At 40.0% G+C, this 18583-nt stretch overlaps 2 protein-coding genes across 2 annotated transcripts in view; one reads left to right on the top strand and one right to left on the bottom strand.

The window, feature by feature from the left end:
* Nucleotides 1–479: 479 nt before the first annotated feature.
* The window catches only part of LOC121092602 (basic proline-rich protein-like), a 60805-nt gene continuing 42701 nt past the window's right edge, over nucleotides 480–18583 (bottom strand). The window contains exon 3 of the mRNA XM_040603847.1: nucleotides 480–1547. Coding sequence (XP_040459781.1) covers nucleotides 480–1547 — 1068 coding nt within the window. The remainder of the gene's footprint in view (nucleotides 1548–18583) is intronic.
* The window catches only part of B3GALT1 (beta-1,3-galactosyltransferase 1), a 211963-nt gene continuing 193944 nt past the window's right edge, over nucleotides 565–18583 (top strand). Inside the window, exon 1 of the mRNA XM_040604884.1 lies at nucleotides 565–726. The gene's annotated coding sequence lies outside the window, so the exon portion shown is untranslated. The remainder of the gene's footprint in view (nucleotides 727–18583) is intronic.

Here is an 18583-nt window from a genome sequence, read left to right on the forward strand (position 1 = left end):
GCACGGCTTCAGCCCCGCAGCGCCCCGCCGCAAAAGATACAGCCTTTCCTCGCCGGTTTTTTTGTGGTTTTTTTTTTTTTTTTTTTTTTTTTTTTTTTTTTAATTTTAAACAAAGAGCTTCGGCGTGAAGTTTGACGTTCCTGCGCAGGCGGGGGAAGGGCGACATACACTTCCCACCCCAGAAGCCGGCCCCAGCCCCGCGCCCGCTCGCCCGAGCAGCTGGCGAAGGGCGAGACCGGCCCAGCCGCACGCGTTACCGTTGCCGGCAGCCACCGCTGGGGCAGGAGCGAGGTCCCAGGAGGCCGAAGCCCTGCCCTGGCCCAGCCCCGCTCCGGCCCGGCGATCCGCACAGCCCCGCCGCCGGCCCTGCGGGAGCGCCCCGCCGCCTCACACCCGCGCCGACCCTCACCGCCCGGCGCGGCAACCCCCTCCCGGAAACAGCGCTGCTGCTGGGGCGAGCTCCCATTGGTCCCTTCCCGTCACAGCTTCCCGCCTCCTCGGTGCTGCGCGGGTGACGATTGGTTACTCGCCGCTGTCAGTCGGGGAGGGCGAGCCCCGCCGCTGCCTGGGCTGCGCTCTCGTGGGGCGGGTGCTGCTGCCGGGCGCCGCGGCGGCTGGTGCGGCTGCGGGCGGAGCAGTGATGCCGGCTGCGAGGCGGCGTATGGCAGCGGGAGCCCGGCACGGAGCGGCGTGCGCCCAGGCGGGCGAGGGCGGCGAGCGCGGCCGGTAAGGTCCGGCCGCGAGGAAGGCAGATGCCTGCCTCCGTGTGCATCCGTTACGCCTCGTGCTGAATGGGCCGGCGGCAGCGCCGGACAGCGGCACCGGCACGGGCGGAGCGGCGGGCGGGAGGGATGCCCGCGGCGGGTGGCGGCGCAGGGCGGCGGTGGGCCGCGGCGGGCGGGGGTCACGGGCGGGCGCGGTCCCCCGCCGCCCCTCGCCTTGCCTTTATGCGCGTCGCTGCCGGCCGTGCCCCGTCTCGGTCCCCGGGAGGGACCGCGGCGCCGTGGGAACTTCGGTGAGTCCGGCCGGTTGGCGGCGGCTGGCGGTGCCCGCGGGGGACAGCCCTGGCCCGGCGGCCGGGTCGGGCGGAGGGGCTGCGGCGCTGCGCTCCTCGGTCGCCTCGGGAGGGCTGGGGCGGGGGGGTACCGCCGCACGGTGCCGCCGGTGAGGGGCTGCCGGTGAGGCGGGGGCGTCCGCTGGGAAAGGCGCTCCGCGCCGCGTCCCCGCACCCACCCGGGGGGCTGCGGGTCCTGCGTTCCGCAGCGGGCGCTGAGGCGGGCGGGACGGCCCGGCTGGCGCGGAGCGGGCGGCTGCTGCCCTGCCCGGGGAGCCGGGCGCCGGCGGGGACAGCGGCGACCCCCGGCCCCGGCCCGGCAGCCGGCCGGCGGCGCTGGGGCGAGCAGCTCGGCAGGGCTGGCCCGGCGCCGGCCGCTGGAGCTCTCCTTCGGGGGAGAATTTCGCTTGGACGTGGCGCCGGAGCCTCGGCTGGGCGGTTCGCACGCGGGGGAGGCTAACGAAGGTGATGGTCTTGTGGCCGCGGACTGTGGCTTAAAGTTGTTAAAACAGTTCAAAGAAAAGTTATTTTAAAGTAGGAGTAACGGTGACGGTTGATGTAATAGCCACTGGCTATTGAGATGGAGGAATTCCGAAGATGAAATCCCGTTTATCCCTGTGCGCTCCTTTTCATTGTTCTTCAATCTGCTGTACTTTCAGTGGTAGAAGCTAATATGGGAAGGCTTTTAAGTATTGTCAAATCTTGTTAATTTAGAAAAAAACCTCAGCCTTTTAGTGCTATTTATAGCCATTAATATAAACATTCCCAACCTGGTTTATATAATGTTTTAAGGAATTGTTAGGGTGCTGCCAGACTTTGTGATGATGGACCTGATCCTTCAGCCATGGAAATACAGAGGAGTTTTGATGTTGATTCGGGAGGGAGCAAGATAGCATCCACAGTTGAACAGAAATTAGTTTCTGTTATCTTTTGATTATTTCACATGTGATGGGTTGGGCATTTTAACATTAAGAAACACTGTCTGCAGAAAACACAAAGAGCATTTAATTTGATTGAGGTTTTCCTTCTTTTGGAGCTGGAGGCTTCCTTCCCTACTTTCCAGGAGCGTATTGATTTGGTTCCCTCTTTCTTGATACAGAGTAGTCTGATACATTAATTCAGTTATAAAGATGCATTCAATCACGTGATGCATAAAGTGCTTGCAGAATTTTTTAAAATCATGTGACAGATGGCAAGGATGAATAACCAGTGTAAGTACCGTTGTTACAAATCCATGCTTTGCTCTGGAGAGCTGAAGCTCAGTTTTACAGCTGAGAAGGCAGCACTAGTCAGTGTAAAAGATTTGAGGTGTGGAATGTTTAACCAATACAGGTTAATGTTGTTCCCTCCCAGCATACTTAACCACTGAATAACATTTCTGACAGAACATAAGTTGCTAATGACATTTCGGTTTCTTGTACATCACCAGTTCTGGATAGATCACATAGATACGGCAAATGTCATATTGGCAAACCAGTTTTTGAGAAACCTCATTTAGTTAACTGGAATCAATGTTGTCAGAGTATTTTAGGTTAATTTAGAGAGCAGTCCTGATCCAGGTACATTGCTGTGATGAAACGTCTGATGTGCTCAGTTGTGCCAGTCTGCCTCATACCTCATCTGTGTATTTCTTATGTCCTTTCTTAAGAAAGAAACCCCCAGATTTTTGTGGTGTTTTTGTGTCAGACACCAGTAGAATTTTTGCAGAGATTATAGGTTGAAAACACAGAGCTTCCCCCCCCACCCCACCCATGACTGACACCAAATTTTAACCTAAAAATCTAGTTTATGAATGGGTGAACTGTAGTAATCTTCAGCACACCAGTAGTCTTTATTTGTGATACTTGTTTCACTGGGAATGTTGTCAGGACCTGCGTACAGGAGAATGTAAGCGACTGTATTTGCTACATAGCCTATCTTTGTCTTAACTACTTTTTTTTTCTCAGAGTTCTTGGGAAACCTTTTCTAAAAGGTAAAAATATTTCGGGTTTATGTCTTCAGAAGGGTGCTCGATTCAGTGTTGATTTCTCTTCTGTGTTAAAAGTAATGAACTTTTTTGGAGCAGGGATCATCCCGCCACTGAAGTGAATATAAATGTATTAACTATTTACTTGTTAAAAAATATTCATCAGCTATAGACCTACTAATATTCATAATTATTATCATCGTATAATGCTCCTACCTAGTTAAAGCTAGACAAGAATGCAGAAATTTCAGATTGTTACCTTGTTTTTCGTAGTTTTCTTCTATATCAAAGAAATTGAGTCTGTCTGTATGCCTCCCAACTAAAAGGAGGTTTAAAATAATATTAAAATAACAACAACAACAACAATATCTAGGACTTTCCCAAGCTGCTTTTGTAGTAGTAATTTTTACAGAAAAGTATTGCTATGTGCAATATAATAAAAAATCTGGAACTGAAGCAATCAGTCCTGTCACATTCTCCAACCTACTGCCTATTTAGTTGCTTAAAGATTGATATTAAAATAATATTGATGCAATTTGCCATGAGTAGTAGGAAAATGATTTCTTTTGATGCAGCTAAGAAAAACAAGTGGTGTGCTTTTTTAGAAATAAGTACACATGTACATTTAGTTGAACTGCTGAAGAGTTGCAGAAGATCATAGAAAAGATGGATGAATGATACTTCTCCTAGTTGTATTAGATCATGCAAACGGTACACTGATCTTTTTTGAAAAGCTAATGCTGTTTTTGAACTGCAGTTAAAATACTGACCTGTAGCTGTTAGCACTGTCTCCAGCAAACACAGCAACTGTAAACACTGATGTATGGAAGCTCTGCAGAATTCCAGATGAAGTATAAAATGCCTCTGCATCCAAGTGTTCCCTTTGTCACTTAGTCACAGGCTTCAGATGTTTCCAAATGGTGATAGTATCTGCTGCTGCCTAACACTGCCATAGGCATATGTGAATGACCAAGATTGCTCTTCTTCAGCTCCTGTGTTTCCTATGGAAGCTTTTCAAGGAAGTTAGCAAAAGATACTCTTAAACAGGACATGGGAATTCAGCTCCTGATGCTGAGGACACAGCTCTTCAACAGAGTGAGGGAGGGAGAGGTGAAGATACGCAAGTTGTTCTTTGACTAATGGCAGGCAGACGTAAATTTCAGCAGAGCTATTCAGGCTGCAGATGTGTTGGTGGCTGAGATCAGCTTTCTAGAGTTCATCCAGGAGAAAGAAAGGATGTACAACAGTCTCTCTGAGCCTTGGGCCTGCTTGTGGGTAGTATTAATATAGAGATGAATCAAAGTGATAATGAATTACAAGTCTCACTTATGAGCACACCCCTCTCCTGATATCAATACCTAAACTGTAAAATTGCTAGGTTTTTTGTTGTTGTTTGTTTTTGGGTTTGGTTTTTTTTTGGGGGGGGGGAGTGGGGGACAGACAATCTTTTTTAACCGTTCCGCAGTCTGATTTTTGTAGCTCTCCATTTAAGCTCCCAAACTAGTGGGAGTAATCTAAATATCTGCAATAGTTACTCATCAAAACTGTACTTTATTATTCCCTTAAGAATAATGTGTAATTTAATGTATAACATAATTTTTACATATATTTATGAAAAATATAAGTTTACACTCTTTCCTTCTGAAAAACAAGGAAGTTACCAAATACTGGAGAGGGAGCTAATGGTTAAGAGTGAAGTGAATAAAGAATGTGCTGTACAACTGAAACTGTGTGAGAGTTCTGTTGAACTATATTTATTAATTTCTGTGGAGTGTCGCCTGCAGACCTTCTCCCTTTGCAGAAGGTGTTCTGTATTATCAATATCTTCAAAGTATTTCAGTTAAGATATGCTTATTTCAGGTATACATGCTTCCATAGAAGAGAGCAAAAATACTCTGTAAGACACTGGGTTTTGCACTCATTTTTTAAAGACTGCCATCTGAGTACCAGGAAGCTTTAACTCTTACCATCTTTTGAGACTTTCTGTAGTAAAAAAGTGAATGACTTCCATGCCCAACCTTGCTTCCCTTTGAGCTTTTCTGCAGCTCTGCTGTTTGAGGGGCTGCTGTTTGTTTCTTTTGTCCCTCAGCAGGTGGCTACATTTTCACTGAAATATTTGATCCTGCTGTGGAACAGCATCTGTGGCTTTGTAGGGGTCACACTGGCTGGAATAATTCAAATATTTCCTCTTGGGTCCGACCCTTATTTTTGTTTAAAGATACAATACTAATTTATTGCTTAACATAGGATAGTATATGTTACAATTTATACTGAAGATCTGCTGTTATTCAAATATGACCTGTATCTTTCACAGTGGGTAAGAAGCAGGGGTGTAACCAACTTTATAGTGTCTTTTTTTCCTGGAGCTTAACAGATGGTATTAGAGAAAGTTTAAGTTAAGAATATCAGAGAAGCTCTACTGGGTCAGACCAGTGGGCTTCATACTTGGGGTTTGGTCTACAACAGTGACATTGAGGGATACTATTTAGGGATTGTACACAAACCTAGCTATGTTATGTATCTGTTCCCTTGTACTCTCCCTTCATAGTTTTCATATTAGGGATGGTAGGTATATATATGCTCATAATTTCTAGAGCCTGTTTGTGGACCTGCCAACAAACTTGCTCATGCTCACTACCTTCACAGCCTCCTGGGGTGGCAAGTTCCAAAAGCTAGTTCTGTAAAGAAGCACTTTAATCTTTTATAAACTAATGTTGTACGAGCTTTGTTAAATGTCCCTTAATTCTATTACTGAAGGATTTAGCAAGCACAAGTTTTACGTTGGTTTATTTACCACCCTCATGGTTTGATCAATCATCTCTTGCTTCAGCCTTCTCTCCGACTGAAGAACCTCTTTAGTCCTTTTCTAAGGCAGGCACTCCATCCTTTTGATGTTTTGTTTGCCCTTCTCTGACTAGAGACTGTCCTTGAGGTGCAGGGACCAGAACTTCACACACGACTTGAGATGTGGGAGGACCAAGGTTGTTTAGATGTGCTCTGTCTTTTTCTCAATGCCTTTCCTCATGATGTCCAATGTTTTGCTAGATTTTTTTGGTTGCTGTTGAATGTAAAACTGTTAATTCCAGGGATCTGTCAAAAATGACTCCTAGATTTCTTCTCCAAGTCATTTGTCAACATGGTGCGTACATGATTTAGATTATTTTTTATTAGATGTATTAGCTTACATGTCTCTACACTGAAGCTCATTTGGCATCTTTTTGTCCACTCTGAGTTTTGCAAGGTGCTTCTGGAGTTCTTTGCCATCAGCATGGGATTAGTTCTGTGCCTGAAGGCAGCTTCTTGTCTTCGTCCTAATTTTGCCAACATTATCATTCCTTATGAAGTTTTTGCATGTATGTCTGATGTCTGAGAGGGATAAAAGTGTTGTCGCAAAACAGTCAAGGTGTCCGTAGATCTTAAAAATGGCTTGTATATAACACAGGCTTTGCTTTTTGTTGTGTTTGTTTGGGTTTTTTTTTCCTTTGAACCTCAGTAAACATGAGCTCAGAAGAATAACAGGTTAAGGCCATGTCCAGAAACCCAGACCAGATAAAAAAGAAAGAACACTCTGAAAGATGCCATTCATAGCAGTTAATCCAGCTGCATTGAATGGGGAGATGAGATTGGCAGTATATGGTGTTTGATCCACATTGATTGCTGTTAAAATTATGCTTAATTAAAGCCAAAGAAGCTTTTAAAAATATTGGAGTGTAAAGTGATGTTTACTCAAATAACTTAAATGCTTTTCTAGCCTCCTTACGGATTCACTACACAACAGTCTTAACTCCAATACCATCTAATTAATTACCTTCCATTTGTGAACTACATTTCATAATAATGTGAAAATAATAAGCAAGGCTTTTTCCTCCTCCCTCCCAGTTTTATTAGAGGTTAGGCTGGAAGCCCACCATATAGAAAGGATCTCTTCATGTTCCTTGTTCAAAAACAGTCTAGTCATTTGATATTCAGAGCATGTCACTTAGAAGAGCCGCTGCATTGCAAACAGCATTGAGAGAGGTTTAAAGAAACATTAGAAATGTATTATTAGTGTGCTGCATTATTACTTGATGTTAGTTAGTAATAAATGTGGTTTCACAGCAGCGTAAGTGACTCCAGCGAGCATGTCTGTGATGATCCTGTCTTCCCCTCTCCCAGTCACAATGACTCCAACCTTCCCAACCCTTTGCAGAACCACTTCAGCACATTGGTCTGGCAGAAGACAACTCCTCCCCACAGGCCACTGGTTTCCAAAAACAAACCAAAACAGAAAGCCACTTTCTGCCAGCTTGAATGTGCTTCACAGAGGACCTTATGAGGGCTGATACAAGGGAGGACGTAGAACTATAAAGGTAAATGCAAGAGGAGAGCAAGGTGGTTGATGGGCAGCAGTTAAATTCCCTCGTATGCTTGTCAAACCCCAGCCTGAAGTGCTGTTCTGTTTCTTGATTTATTGTTATTAAAGTACTTGGCAGAAACACAGGACTATTTTAGTGGTCATCTTAATGCTTTGTTAATTGAAATATTTACCTTAATTATATTTTACATCCTTTGAAGCAAGGTCACAGCTGTGCTACTGTCCATTGATGAGGTCATCTGCTGTGTAAGTCTGGCTGTCTAAAAGACTGTGATACCAACCACAGTTAATTTACAGCAATAGGATTCTTTTTTCATGTTGTTTTGCACCATAACACAGTTCACAAAAACAGCTTTTTTAAATTGGCATGTTATCAAGTATGTAACAACTATTTCTACTATTTGAATTTAGTAATGGGTGGTTTAAAGTCAGTTTCCTGATCTTATTTAATGGGTGCTGTTTGCCAGAGTCTGTAGCAACCAAAGCAAGGTAGTTGTTTGCCACAGGGAAATGTTTTGGTGTATCCCTTTTGCATGGTATGCTTGAAACTCATGACAAACGTGTCCTTGTGTACAGTAGCTGCAAAGTCATAGTTAGCTTTCTGTTGGCTGATGCAGTTCAAGATTATTTTAAAGTGGAATAGTGGGTTCATGGTATCCTGCAAGGGTGTCATGGATGGACATGAACACTATTAGTGTATGGTCTGCACAGTCTCTTCTTTCCCCAGTACTCATAGGCCACAGTAGTGGTAATTGATGAATCTGTGCTGAATACATTTAGCAGCTTACTGATAGAGCAGTGCCACTTGTAGTGCTTATCTGTCTTAAACAGCCTATCATCATAAAAAGTGGAACTTGTCTTCCATTGTTTAATTATGACAATATCTTCTTGTGTTAAGATGTATGTAGTCATTCATCTAGCATTTTTAAATAAGATACTTCTGAATCATTAGCCAAATTTTAATGCATTCTTCCCTAGAAAAAGTACTTTCATGTAGGTAGGATGGTACATGTAAAGGAAGCCACGCTGCTGTGGGCATCCACAAAATACACTAAACCAATTAATTTCTTCTGTGTACGTTTTCTAAGAGGACACTTTAAATCTCAAGAATTTGGTCTGTTAGGCAGCTAGTAAGAGTGACATTAGTACATTCATGTTATTGTACTGTAAAAATTTATTTTGCAAAAGTTTACTTAAAGCTTTCAGAATTTGCAAGATTTTTCCATGCTTGCATTTCAGACTTCAGACTAAACCTACTAGTTTTTTCTTTTTGCCAAGTTTTTGAGTATGCTAGCTGTTTGTTAAAAGGCCTCAGAAAATGCATCTTACATCAAATATAGCAGAATTAGTTTTATGATTACATGTAGTTTGCTACTATATTTGCTTAAAATAAGCTAGGAAGTAACATAGCACAGCTAAAAGGTGGCTGAAAGATTCAAATGTATGAGCATAACTGATCATACTACAGGCTTTCATCACCCAAATGAGGCTTGAAATGAAAGTTGCTCACCAAGTTAGTACACCTAGGTCAGTTTGAGTCAGATGCCTCAAGTCTGTGTATACTTGCTTGGGGTTCGCTGCTGTCCTACCAGTTTGTTAAAGAGCATATTACTACTTCTGCTGCCTATTATACAAATACTTTGCTATGTTGCAGCTCAGGTGAAAAATGTTTTGCAAGCTCTGAAGAGACTGGCCTGCTTGCTGGAAATTTTCATGTGCAGATTTCAGATTACTGTACAAAGCCAACATTCCCATTGATAAATCAGGGGTTGAAATAGACTAAAAGAGTCTGGAATAGAATTTGAGCATCTGGCCTGCTAGTGATGCTGCAAGTTGGACCATATTAAACAAGTCAGGTGGAAAATATACTGCTACTGGGATAAAATTGTTTTGTCCATATATTCTGTCTAGTTTATGAATTTAAAACTCAATGGCGGTAGAATTCAACACATTGTGTCCTAGTTACAAGTGAGGAGGAGATTCTGAAATATTGTGGTATGGGTATCTTACTCTGAATATCTCTCTGGAGAAAATACAAAATCTTGATAGGTGTGGGTATGAACAAAAGAAGTGTGCACAGAGGCATCAAACAAAAACCTTAGTTAAACTAAGAACTAGCTTCTAGAAGTTCTATATTGTTTGTTCAGTAATATCCTCACTTAAAAGGGAAACAAAATAATTTTGTTTGTACTGGCACAAATTCTAAAGATAAACAGTCAACTCTTTTGAAAAGTTCCAAAGTAAGATGTTTGCTGTGAGTTGTTTTTCATTTGTAGAGAAGAAACAGTATTTCTTCCTCTTTAAGATCTGGTATGTTTATCACTTGAAGTCTTCTGCAAAATGAATTTGGTACTGCACCTTACACTGTAAAATTGCTCTTTACCATATGACACAATTAGACAGTGTGTCTGAGGAATGGTCCTGACAAAAGTAGGTGGTAAGAGAATTTGCTAGTAAAAGCAAGAAGCTTACCTGCAGGTTTTTGGAGAGGAAAATTATGCCATAGCATCAGCTGTCCACTTGTAGACGTTTTGTCATTTCAGTTTTCTGAAACAAAATTTAATTAATTCTTTTTAGAAAGTAAAACATAAAATGACACACAGCAAAATAGCTCAATAACAAATTGCACAGAAAACAACTGAGTCATAAGTAATAGATTTTCCTCTGAAGATGTTACACTTGTACTAGGTATCAGACTATATGACAAGTCATAGTAAAACGCATGACAGAATGTGGATGATGCAGTAGAAACGGTTCATCATGTAACAGGGAGATTGTCATCACAGTAGGCTTCTGCTAGGTTTTGGTTGTCTTGCAAGGACTTCTTGGAACAAAGACACCCCACCTGAAAGTAGAAAACTTCCCTGAGCCTCTGCCTATTGCTTCATTTCATCACTGGCTTTTAACTGAGGCATCTGACTGTTGCTGGCTGGGTTATTGTAGATCGTTCTGGCTATCTGTCATGGAATCACAGGTACGCTTAGAGGTAGGCACCAAGGTGTAGGAGTTTGAGCCTGGGCCAGACCATACCCATTTTATATAATTTTAAACTATATATTACTATTTTAACCACAAAGTCTGGGAAAGCCATATATTGGTTGATGTGTCACAGCTGAGGTCACCTGGAAGTCACCTTCTTAATAATTTGAAAACCGAGACGGGCAAATTTCTTTATAACCCAGTAAAAGTAAGCAACATACAAGCGCTAATGAAACTTGTCTTTTGTAAAGTATGTCCCTATTTTCTGTGTGGCCGTTCAGCCAACTTATTGCATGCTTTCATTTCACTATTAGATACTTGTCTGAGGTGACTGTCTTGTAGTGAGACTGAAGTGAGGAAACAGGTCATTCATGTCTGAGCAAGTCCTATGCACTTTGTACAGTTGTCAGTGGAATGGACTCAGACCACCTGTAATATCTGTGTAAGACCTTTTGGGCTCAGGTAGTTTTAACTTTGACTGCATGTTACCTGATATTTTGATAAAATACCTAACTCAGAGCCTGTACTATCCACATTTACTGTTAATGCAGCTCATTCTAGCAAGATGCCAGTAAGAGTTCTGCATGGTTTTTTTCAACTTTATAGATCTACTCAAACTTCTTAAAAATATGTTTTGCCTATCTTTCAGACTCTGTCAATCTTTATGTTATTGGGCCAGTGTGACCTATAAGCAAGGTTACACTTATACAACGTGCAGTTGTTTGAAAGTAATTTTTAATCACAGTTTTAACAACATGGCTTCAAGCAGCTGTATTAAAAATACTAGTTTTACTTTTTATGAAGTGTTTTGTAATTCTCTTCAAGCCAAAGCATGTGTGCACAGATAGAAGCATCTACTATCTTGTACATTGAAGCATCCTTTGAATATGTGCAAATAAAAAGTACAGTGATTAATACCAGCAATCAGTTTTAGTATTAGTTACATTACAAGTGCTTTTAGTAGTACTTGTTTCTTTACAGACTTGGAGACTGAGTTATTTGTAGAACAAGTTAAGAAGTTTCTATATAGTACAGCAGTGACATGCTGTCAGTTTTGGCTCCTGGATTACCTGTTCTGAACACCAGAGCAGATTTGCTTAGGCCAGAGGTGATCAAGAATAGCAGTTGTGGCTGGATGGGGTGGATCAGTTCTGAAGTTGCATTCTGGCCACCACGTGCTGTATCTAATTGGTCCCAACTGCTAGAGAGCAGCCTGGATAGCCAGGTGAGATCTTCTGGGTCTGAAAGTGCTCTCAGACACATGGACATACATGTGTACCTGGTGGCACTTGTACTTGCTTGGATGGATGAAGTTCAAGGGTACTACAGTTTGGTCCCCTGGGAGCCTCAGGCAGGTTGGGCATAAGCCAAATCTGCATTGGTGCTGAGGACACTACAGAATCAAGTAGCTGTTAACTGGCTTAGTAACAGCTGCCTTCTTTTGCAGAGTGGAAACTTCATGCATCTGAGCGCCTGGCTTAGTATTTACACAGTGACGATAAAAATGCTGATCAGAACTTCAGTTTCATCTTTTCTCTGTTCAAAAGCCTTCTAAATATGCAATACATACATATTTATTTATGCATGGCTAACTTGTTAATTCATTATGTTGTCTTGTGTACTACCTGTGAATTCTGTAATTGCTTTGGTTTTGTATATTTTCTTCTTATGTGCCAGGATTCCATAATTTGCTGGATGATCTTCTACCTGATTTGCTAAGAAGGGCATAGCTTTAATAAAGTTAGCTGTACTTTGTTATCTAATAGATTATTTCCATGGAGAAAAAGAAAAGAAATTGTTCATATATATTGTTGATGTATTTTCATTGTTGAAAAATAAAATCGTGTTAAGCTTTTGAAGGTGATGACCACATCTTTCACAAGTAAACCAATACAAATTGGTATAGTCTTAATTTCTTTTGCTATATAGTTGCTAGATAACCTGGTACTGTAACTATATTCTTATCTCATGGGATATCAAAATTTATGTGATTGTTCTCTGTCTTGAAAGACAAAGATTTATAGTCTTTGAACAGTGCTGATAGGTGGTATTGTGAAAGATAATTAAAAGAACCATGGAGATGATGTGGGGTTTAGAAAATCTATAAGGAACCCCAGACTGGTTGAGTTGAGGACTTAAAACTGGAAAAAAACCCTCTTTTTAATAATAAAACTTAGGCTAGACATTTTTCAATGAGATGCAGTGACATGCTTAAAGACAAATAGATTTTCTAACTGTGTAAATAATATAAAAATATATTGTAATGAAAATTTGGGAGGTGTTTCCTATGAAGCATAGCACTAATACTTCATGTATAACCAATATGGAAGTGATTAAATTGCTTTACAAGGAAAAGCTGGTACCATGGTAGCAAGGAATATTGCAAGCTAAGCTAATACTGCCTCTATCTGAAGATGTATTGTTTTGTAGTAATGAAATATTGTAATAACCTTGAGCGCCTCTAGAGAAGAACCTCAACTATAGCTCTTCGGAGTTATTCTTCAAACAGTATTATTATTCTACATAAATAATTTTAATGAAAAGAACAGTTACAATAAACAGAACCATAAGAAAGAAATGACCGTATTCAACGTTAACAAATACATAAAAGGCAGGCTAATTTACAAATATGTAGATAGAAATAAAATATTTTAAAACAGTAAAAATATTTGATTGCCAAGTGAGTTTCACATTGAAGTCCCTGTCCAAAGCCCACTGGACTAACTAAAAGTGATCTCTAAGACCTCAGTTAATTTCAGTCAGCCTTGAGTCCTCTCACCTCTTCCATGAGAGTGAAAAGGACTTCTCTGAATTTCAATAAATCCAGTTTTCAGGATTTAGGTAGGTAGTATACCTACCTACCTAATAGTGCATTTAACAGCTTTCTTTTGTACATGGCGTTGCAAAGATGTATAGTTTCCTTTTCCCCAAAACCTGAAGCCTGTGCGTTCATCAGGATGGTCTCTGTACTATTTCATAATGGCTGTTTTATCAGGGCTTAGGAGTACTTTGCTTTCATAGTACTTGTTTTCTGTCAGGAACACCTTGCTCAATTTTTGTAGTATATTTGTTATGGAAGTAATGAGAGAGACAAAACAGTGACAACAGTGTGAGTTTGGGCTGGAACTTTAAGTTGGCAACAGAGTTAATATTAAACTTGAAATGCATTGTAAGGTTTGAAAGATGTTTTGAATTCTCAGAGGAGAGGCAACTTTGTATTTGTTATGTATCTCATTCAGTCAGGTTTTTTTTCTGAAAATGGTGCCTACCAAGCAAAACAACAGTCTCTTCTTCTTTTAGTATTTCAGATATTTAACTTTGATTGGTATTAATGGGACTTTTCAATGTATATCCAGAGACAGCACAATTTGATATTTGAGAAAGTAAAAGAGAGATGATGGCAAAGATCAGATGAGTAATATTTTTCTCAACCTATGTTAAAATTAAATTAAGAGGTAAAACTGTGACACATACTGGTATCTTCATATTTAAGTCTTCAAAGATTTTTTTTTTCTTTCTTGCACAGCAGCTTGTATATTGCACTTGGCTTTTTGAACCAGTTAAACTGTCTTTCTTTTCCAGGCTGCTTTGCTTTTTTGTTTTATTTCTTTTAACAGAAAGTAAACAGATTTGCATTTTTAAAAAGGAAAAGGAAGTCAAATTAAAAAATGGTATGCTCTGTTTTACAAGGATGGTTTTGAGCATTCCTAGGAAGCTTGCATATTGTTTTTTGTTTTTCTCTGAGTGTAAACTATGAAAAATTATTTTTCAGTTTTTCCTCTTCTAATCTAACTGGATTTTCATACATAGGAAGACATTCCTTATGCGTGTGGTCCTTTGTTCCTTTCAAATACACAGCTCTTTCATCATTTGGGGTATAAGTATAACCCACTTACTTCTTGTTGTGCGGAAATACTAAACTCTGCTAAAAGGTCTTGCCTAAAAATTTTTGTGCCTGTTATCAGCTTAAAAGGGAAAAAGCTTTCCCTCTCTTATTGCTATATTATACCTTGTGTATTGGTATGAAAACTGTTCTTTTGATTAAGATATATACAGAAGACCTGACCTTGCAGACATAAAGTACATAAAACTCACAGAAAAGTCAATAAGGCGTTTGTTCATGAAATGAGAATCTTGCTGAACTGAAGACTGTACTACTACTCATAAAACTTTGCATCAAGTTTAAATCCATAACACCATACCAGGTACACCATATTGGGCTCTCTCATGGAAATGCAGTTTGAACTCCAATGTGTACCGAATATAGAAGTGATGAATACGTGGCTCTAATGGAAATACCATATTTTTTTTTTTGGTGCCAGGTTAGTTACCCAGTGACACTGAAGATGATTACTTTGGTTCAGGAATTGAGCATATCATTTAGCAGTGTTCCAGCTAGGATTCACTTCAATGGCATTTTATTAAATATGCCAATTTCTATGTAGCATTTGACTTCTGGTGACAGTGACATTTAAGCTCTTAGAAAATGCATTTCTGCTTCACGAAGTAAGATGGTCACCAGGACCTGTTCTGGGGTCATGTCTAAACTTGGGATAAACCTGTATGTGAATTTAATTTGCACTTTTTTTCAATGTCAGCTTCACTGAAGGGTATCAAGGAAGATGCTTAAAGCGTAGCTACATGCAACATGTGCTATGCTTTTTCTTAGAGACTTATCAGTCAACAGAGGTCTTTATCGTATTTTCCTGTTCTACTAAAAGGACAGATTTCATTCCCTCTAGAGCTCTGTAATTGTTGCAGAGATAGAACTTCCTAAAGGGAAGGGATAACTCTGTTCTGCTTTTGCTATTTGCTGTTTTAATTGCTGTTGTCTTTGGCTAGCTAACAGACGCTGTTTTCTCTTCTGTTCTGGAATTGCAGTCTTTTTGACCGTCCACAAGGCTGCATGCCAGTGGAAGCTGATGTAGATCCTAAATTTTTAAGCTTTTATAGGATTTCTCTTTCAAATTGATAAAACTGCATGCGTATATTTATTTTTAGACCATTTGCAACTGAAGCACGTATGTTTCACAGCATGATGGGGTACAGGAGAACTGGTTAGGCATGATTAGCAATTTTGGGAGCATGAGAGCAATAAGCCTTTCAGAAAATAACATTGCATAAGAGGTGGTTTTGAAAGTCTGCAGTAGGGGTTTTTCAGTTGAATTTGGTAGTGGTGACAGGTGTTGACATCTGTAAAACTTGAGCTCATCTCGTTATCCACAGAACAAATACAGCACAAGCAGCAGCAATTTAAACTAATCTTCTCTGTGCCAATGTTTTTTATTTGTCTTTTATAATTTAGTATCAATGCCTAGTGAGCAAGTTTATACACATGCTTAATTTTTTGCTTAGTTACTGCATTCAGCTGAAGGTTTTTCAGGGTTGATTTTAAATTGCAAACAACTGTGACAGTAGTAGTGCTTTTATTTTTGATGTGGACAAAACATGCAGGTAAACTACTCTAAATGAACACAACTATGCTGAAACTCTCCTCTCTCTGAACAAAGATACCCAAATGAGTCCTGTACTAGAAGCAATATAATCACAATAGCACGAAGCTCCTTTTATGTTAATTGACTCGGTTGAGAAAATACAACTGTGTAAGAATAGTGTAACACCTAAATTGAGTTGTCTACTTCTTTGCTGAACACAGAGTCAGTCATGTGACTTTTAAGGATCTAGTAACTTTTATGCTGAAGTAGAAAACAGCAATTCTGGTAGCAGAACTGCCTGAAAAATCTTAATTAAGATTTCTTCAATGTCCATTGCTTTCTTGTGTACCAGTATTATATAAAGACAGCAAGAGAGAAAATGCATTAATGAATGTTCCTTGAACTAGTTTCTCTAATGTTCTTTAAAATATTTGCTTTTCAGAAAACAGAATTAGAGAGAATGGAACTATAATCTAACAAAGGCGACAGACGTTAGTTTTGGAACGTTCTCTATTCTTTTGAAAAAGTCAGAAAATCACCTTACACATCATTAAAAGAGGATATCGTGGTTTGGTAGGGCTTGTGGGTTTTTGCTGGGGTTTCTTTGTTTGTTTGGGTAGGGGTTTTTTACTGTCCACATCAAGTTATTTGTTCTAATGTTCACTAACATAATTATCAATGGTGTATTCGCTCACTTTTCTCACGTTGTGAACCCTGTACTCCATTTCAAAAAAACCCACCTCCTCTTGGCAGTTGACTGCATCAAGTGCTTTACATATATATACCATCTTTTAGCCAGGGATTTATTTTCATTCTACAAGCATTTGTTGTTTAAAAGTTGGAAACCAGTGCAGTTATATACAAATGTAAAATGGTTCTGTAGAAGTTTCTCTTTGAAGATCTAGAGTTTAAAAGATTCTCTATGTACCACTGTAGCATGAAGTCAGTATAATTCTGTTTGGCAGCAGTAGAACTTTTAAAGCTCGGGAGTTTGTCTCAAATTATAATGTGTATCTTGTATATATGTTACAATATTATTATTATTATTACAGTGCTAAAAAAGCTAAACTTTGAGCATGGCTCAAGACAGATGCCAGAATCTAATCATTGCACGTGCTAAACTGTGGTGGTGTAGTTATTACTGGTGAGTTATCAGTAAGAGAAGTCATACAGTTTCACCATTTAGCCATACTGGAAGGCCAGAAAAAAAAAAAAAAGTGACTTTACAAAACTGTTGCAGAGACCCTGTCTGATCATCACAGTTCCTTGGGTTTTGAGATGCTGAAGGGTTCAATCACTAAGAAATACCTTTTGCATAATGTAAGATACTCTGGCTGTCCTTGTCTGCAGTGACTACCACCATGTTAAGTACAACAGTTTAGTAAAGATAATCTAACCATGGAATCAACTGTAGAGCTAGACCCATAGTACAAAGATACCTCAAGTTAGCATGACATTTGATGTTGTGAAGCCAAATGAATGGTCCAGATTCAAACTGGTACCCAACTGGTACATCGTCTGCTCCAGTCTTCTCCTTTTTGGCAATTCTCCCATCATTTTTTTTTTTTTTTTTTTTTTTTTTTTTTGTAATGGTTTTGGTTCACCAGTAGGACCCTAAGTAGCAGTACAACAATACCAAACTAGACATTGCCTACATGTGCTAACGTAGTGAGCCTGGATAACATCACACTTGAAGGCTTGACTTTATTTCTATGGGGAAGCTACTCTGTGCTGTTACAGCCTTTCCCCTGGCGCAGGGCGTAAATTCCTGAATTTTTATTTTGTTTGGTGGAAGGTTCTGTTCATGTGTGAAATATTAATTAGCTGTTATTAGTCAGTTATTTCCTTTAAAATATTTTATGGTGTGTTAATACCAATCTCACAACAGCCACACCTTATTCACTAGGTGTGATGTAAGCACGAGGCTAGTGTTCTTAAACACCGAGTAGTAATTTGTGGCTTTCTCCAGATTTTAACTAAGTTCATTTAAATACATTTGTGGTAACATAGGAAGCATTAGTCTACTTAAAAGCTTATAGTCCTTTGAAAATATTTGCAGTCCCATTCAGTATGTGAATGAAGTCCAACCAGAAGACTTTTTCTGGTGTTCCACAAAATAAATCTATTATCTCCACTCTTGCCAACATGCTAGGAGTTTCATTTCCCATATAAAATAGATTTCTAGCTCATGACATGATTATAATTCTTGTATAAATGGTTAGCTTTTATTGGGAAGGTATTTCTCAGTTTGGAGAAATATTATTTTCCCTTGCTGCTAAAATTATTGAGGTGGGAGGTTTGCAAGAGAGAAGCTTCAGTATCAGAACTTAAACTAGGCAAAAGGCTAAAAATGCATCTTAAGGACCATTAGTCAGAATAATTTGAGCTGACAGTAACCAAGGTTCTTTTATATATGCAGTTCATAAAATAGCAAGTTGGTTTCTTTAGCTGGGAAAAATACCTAAAGGGGTATGTTTTTGCTGCAGTTGCTAGGGAGCAGCTTATACTATGTCTGTGGGATATAATGGGAGTCATGTGTGAAATGCACTATGCAGATAATTTATCTCAAAGTGGTTAGAGCTGAATATTACATTGACAGAGCACACCTCATTGTACAAAATAAGATGATATAGATGCTGTTAGTAATGTTAGGTGACAGAGCCACTGTGGTATACAAGGTGCAGTACACATGTCAGTAGGCTGTCAAGAGCCTGTCATTCCTACATGATTCATAGGTAGCTGGGACTATGATTAGGTGAGCAGAAAATTAATACACTGGCTAGATGGGAGGGAAG

Source organism: Falco naumanni, chromosome 8 (assembly GCF_017639655.2).
Source record: "Falco naumanni isolate bFalNau1 chromosome 8, bFalNau1.pat, whole genome shotgun sequence".
Classification (NCBI taxonomy): domain Eukaryota; kingdom Metazoa; phylum Chordata; class Aves; order Falconiformes; family Falconidae; genus Falco; species Falco naumanni.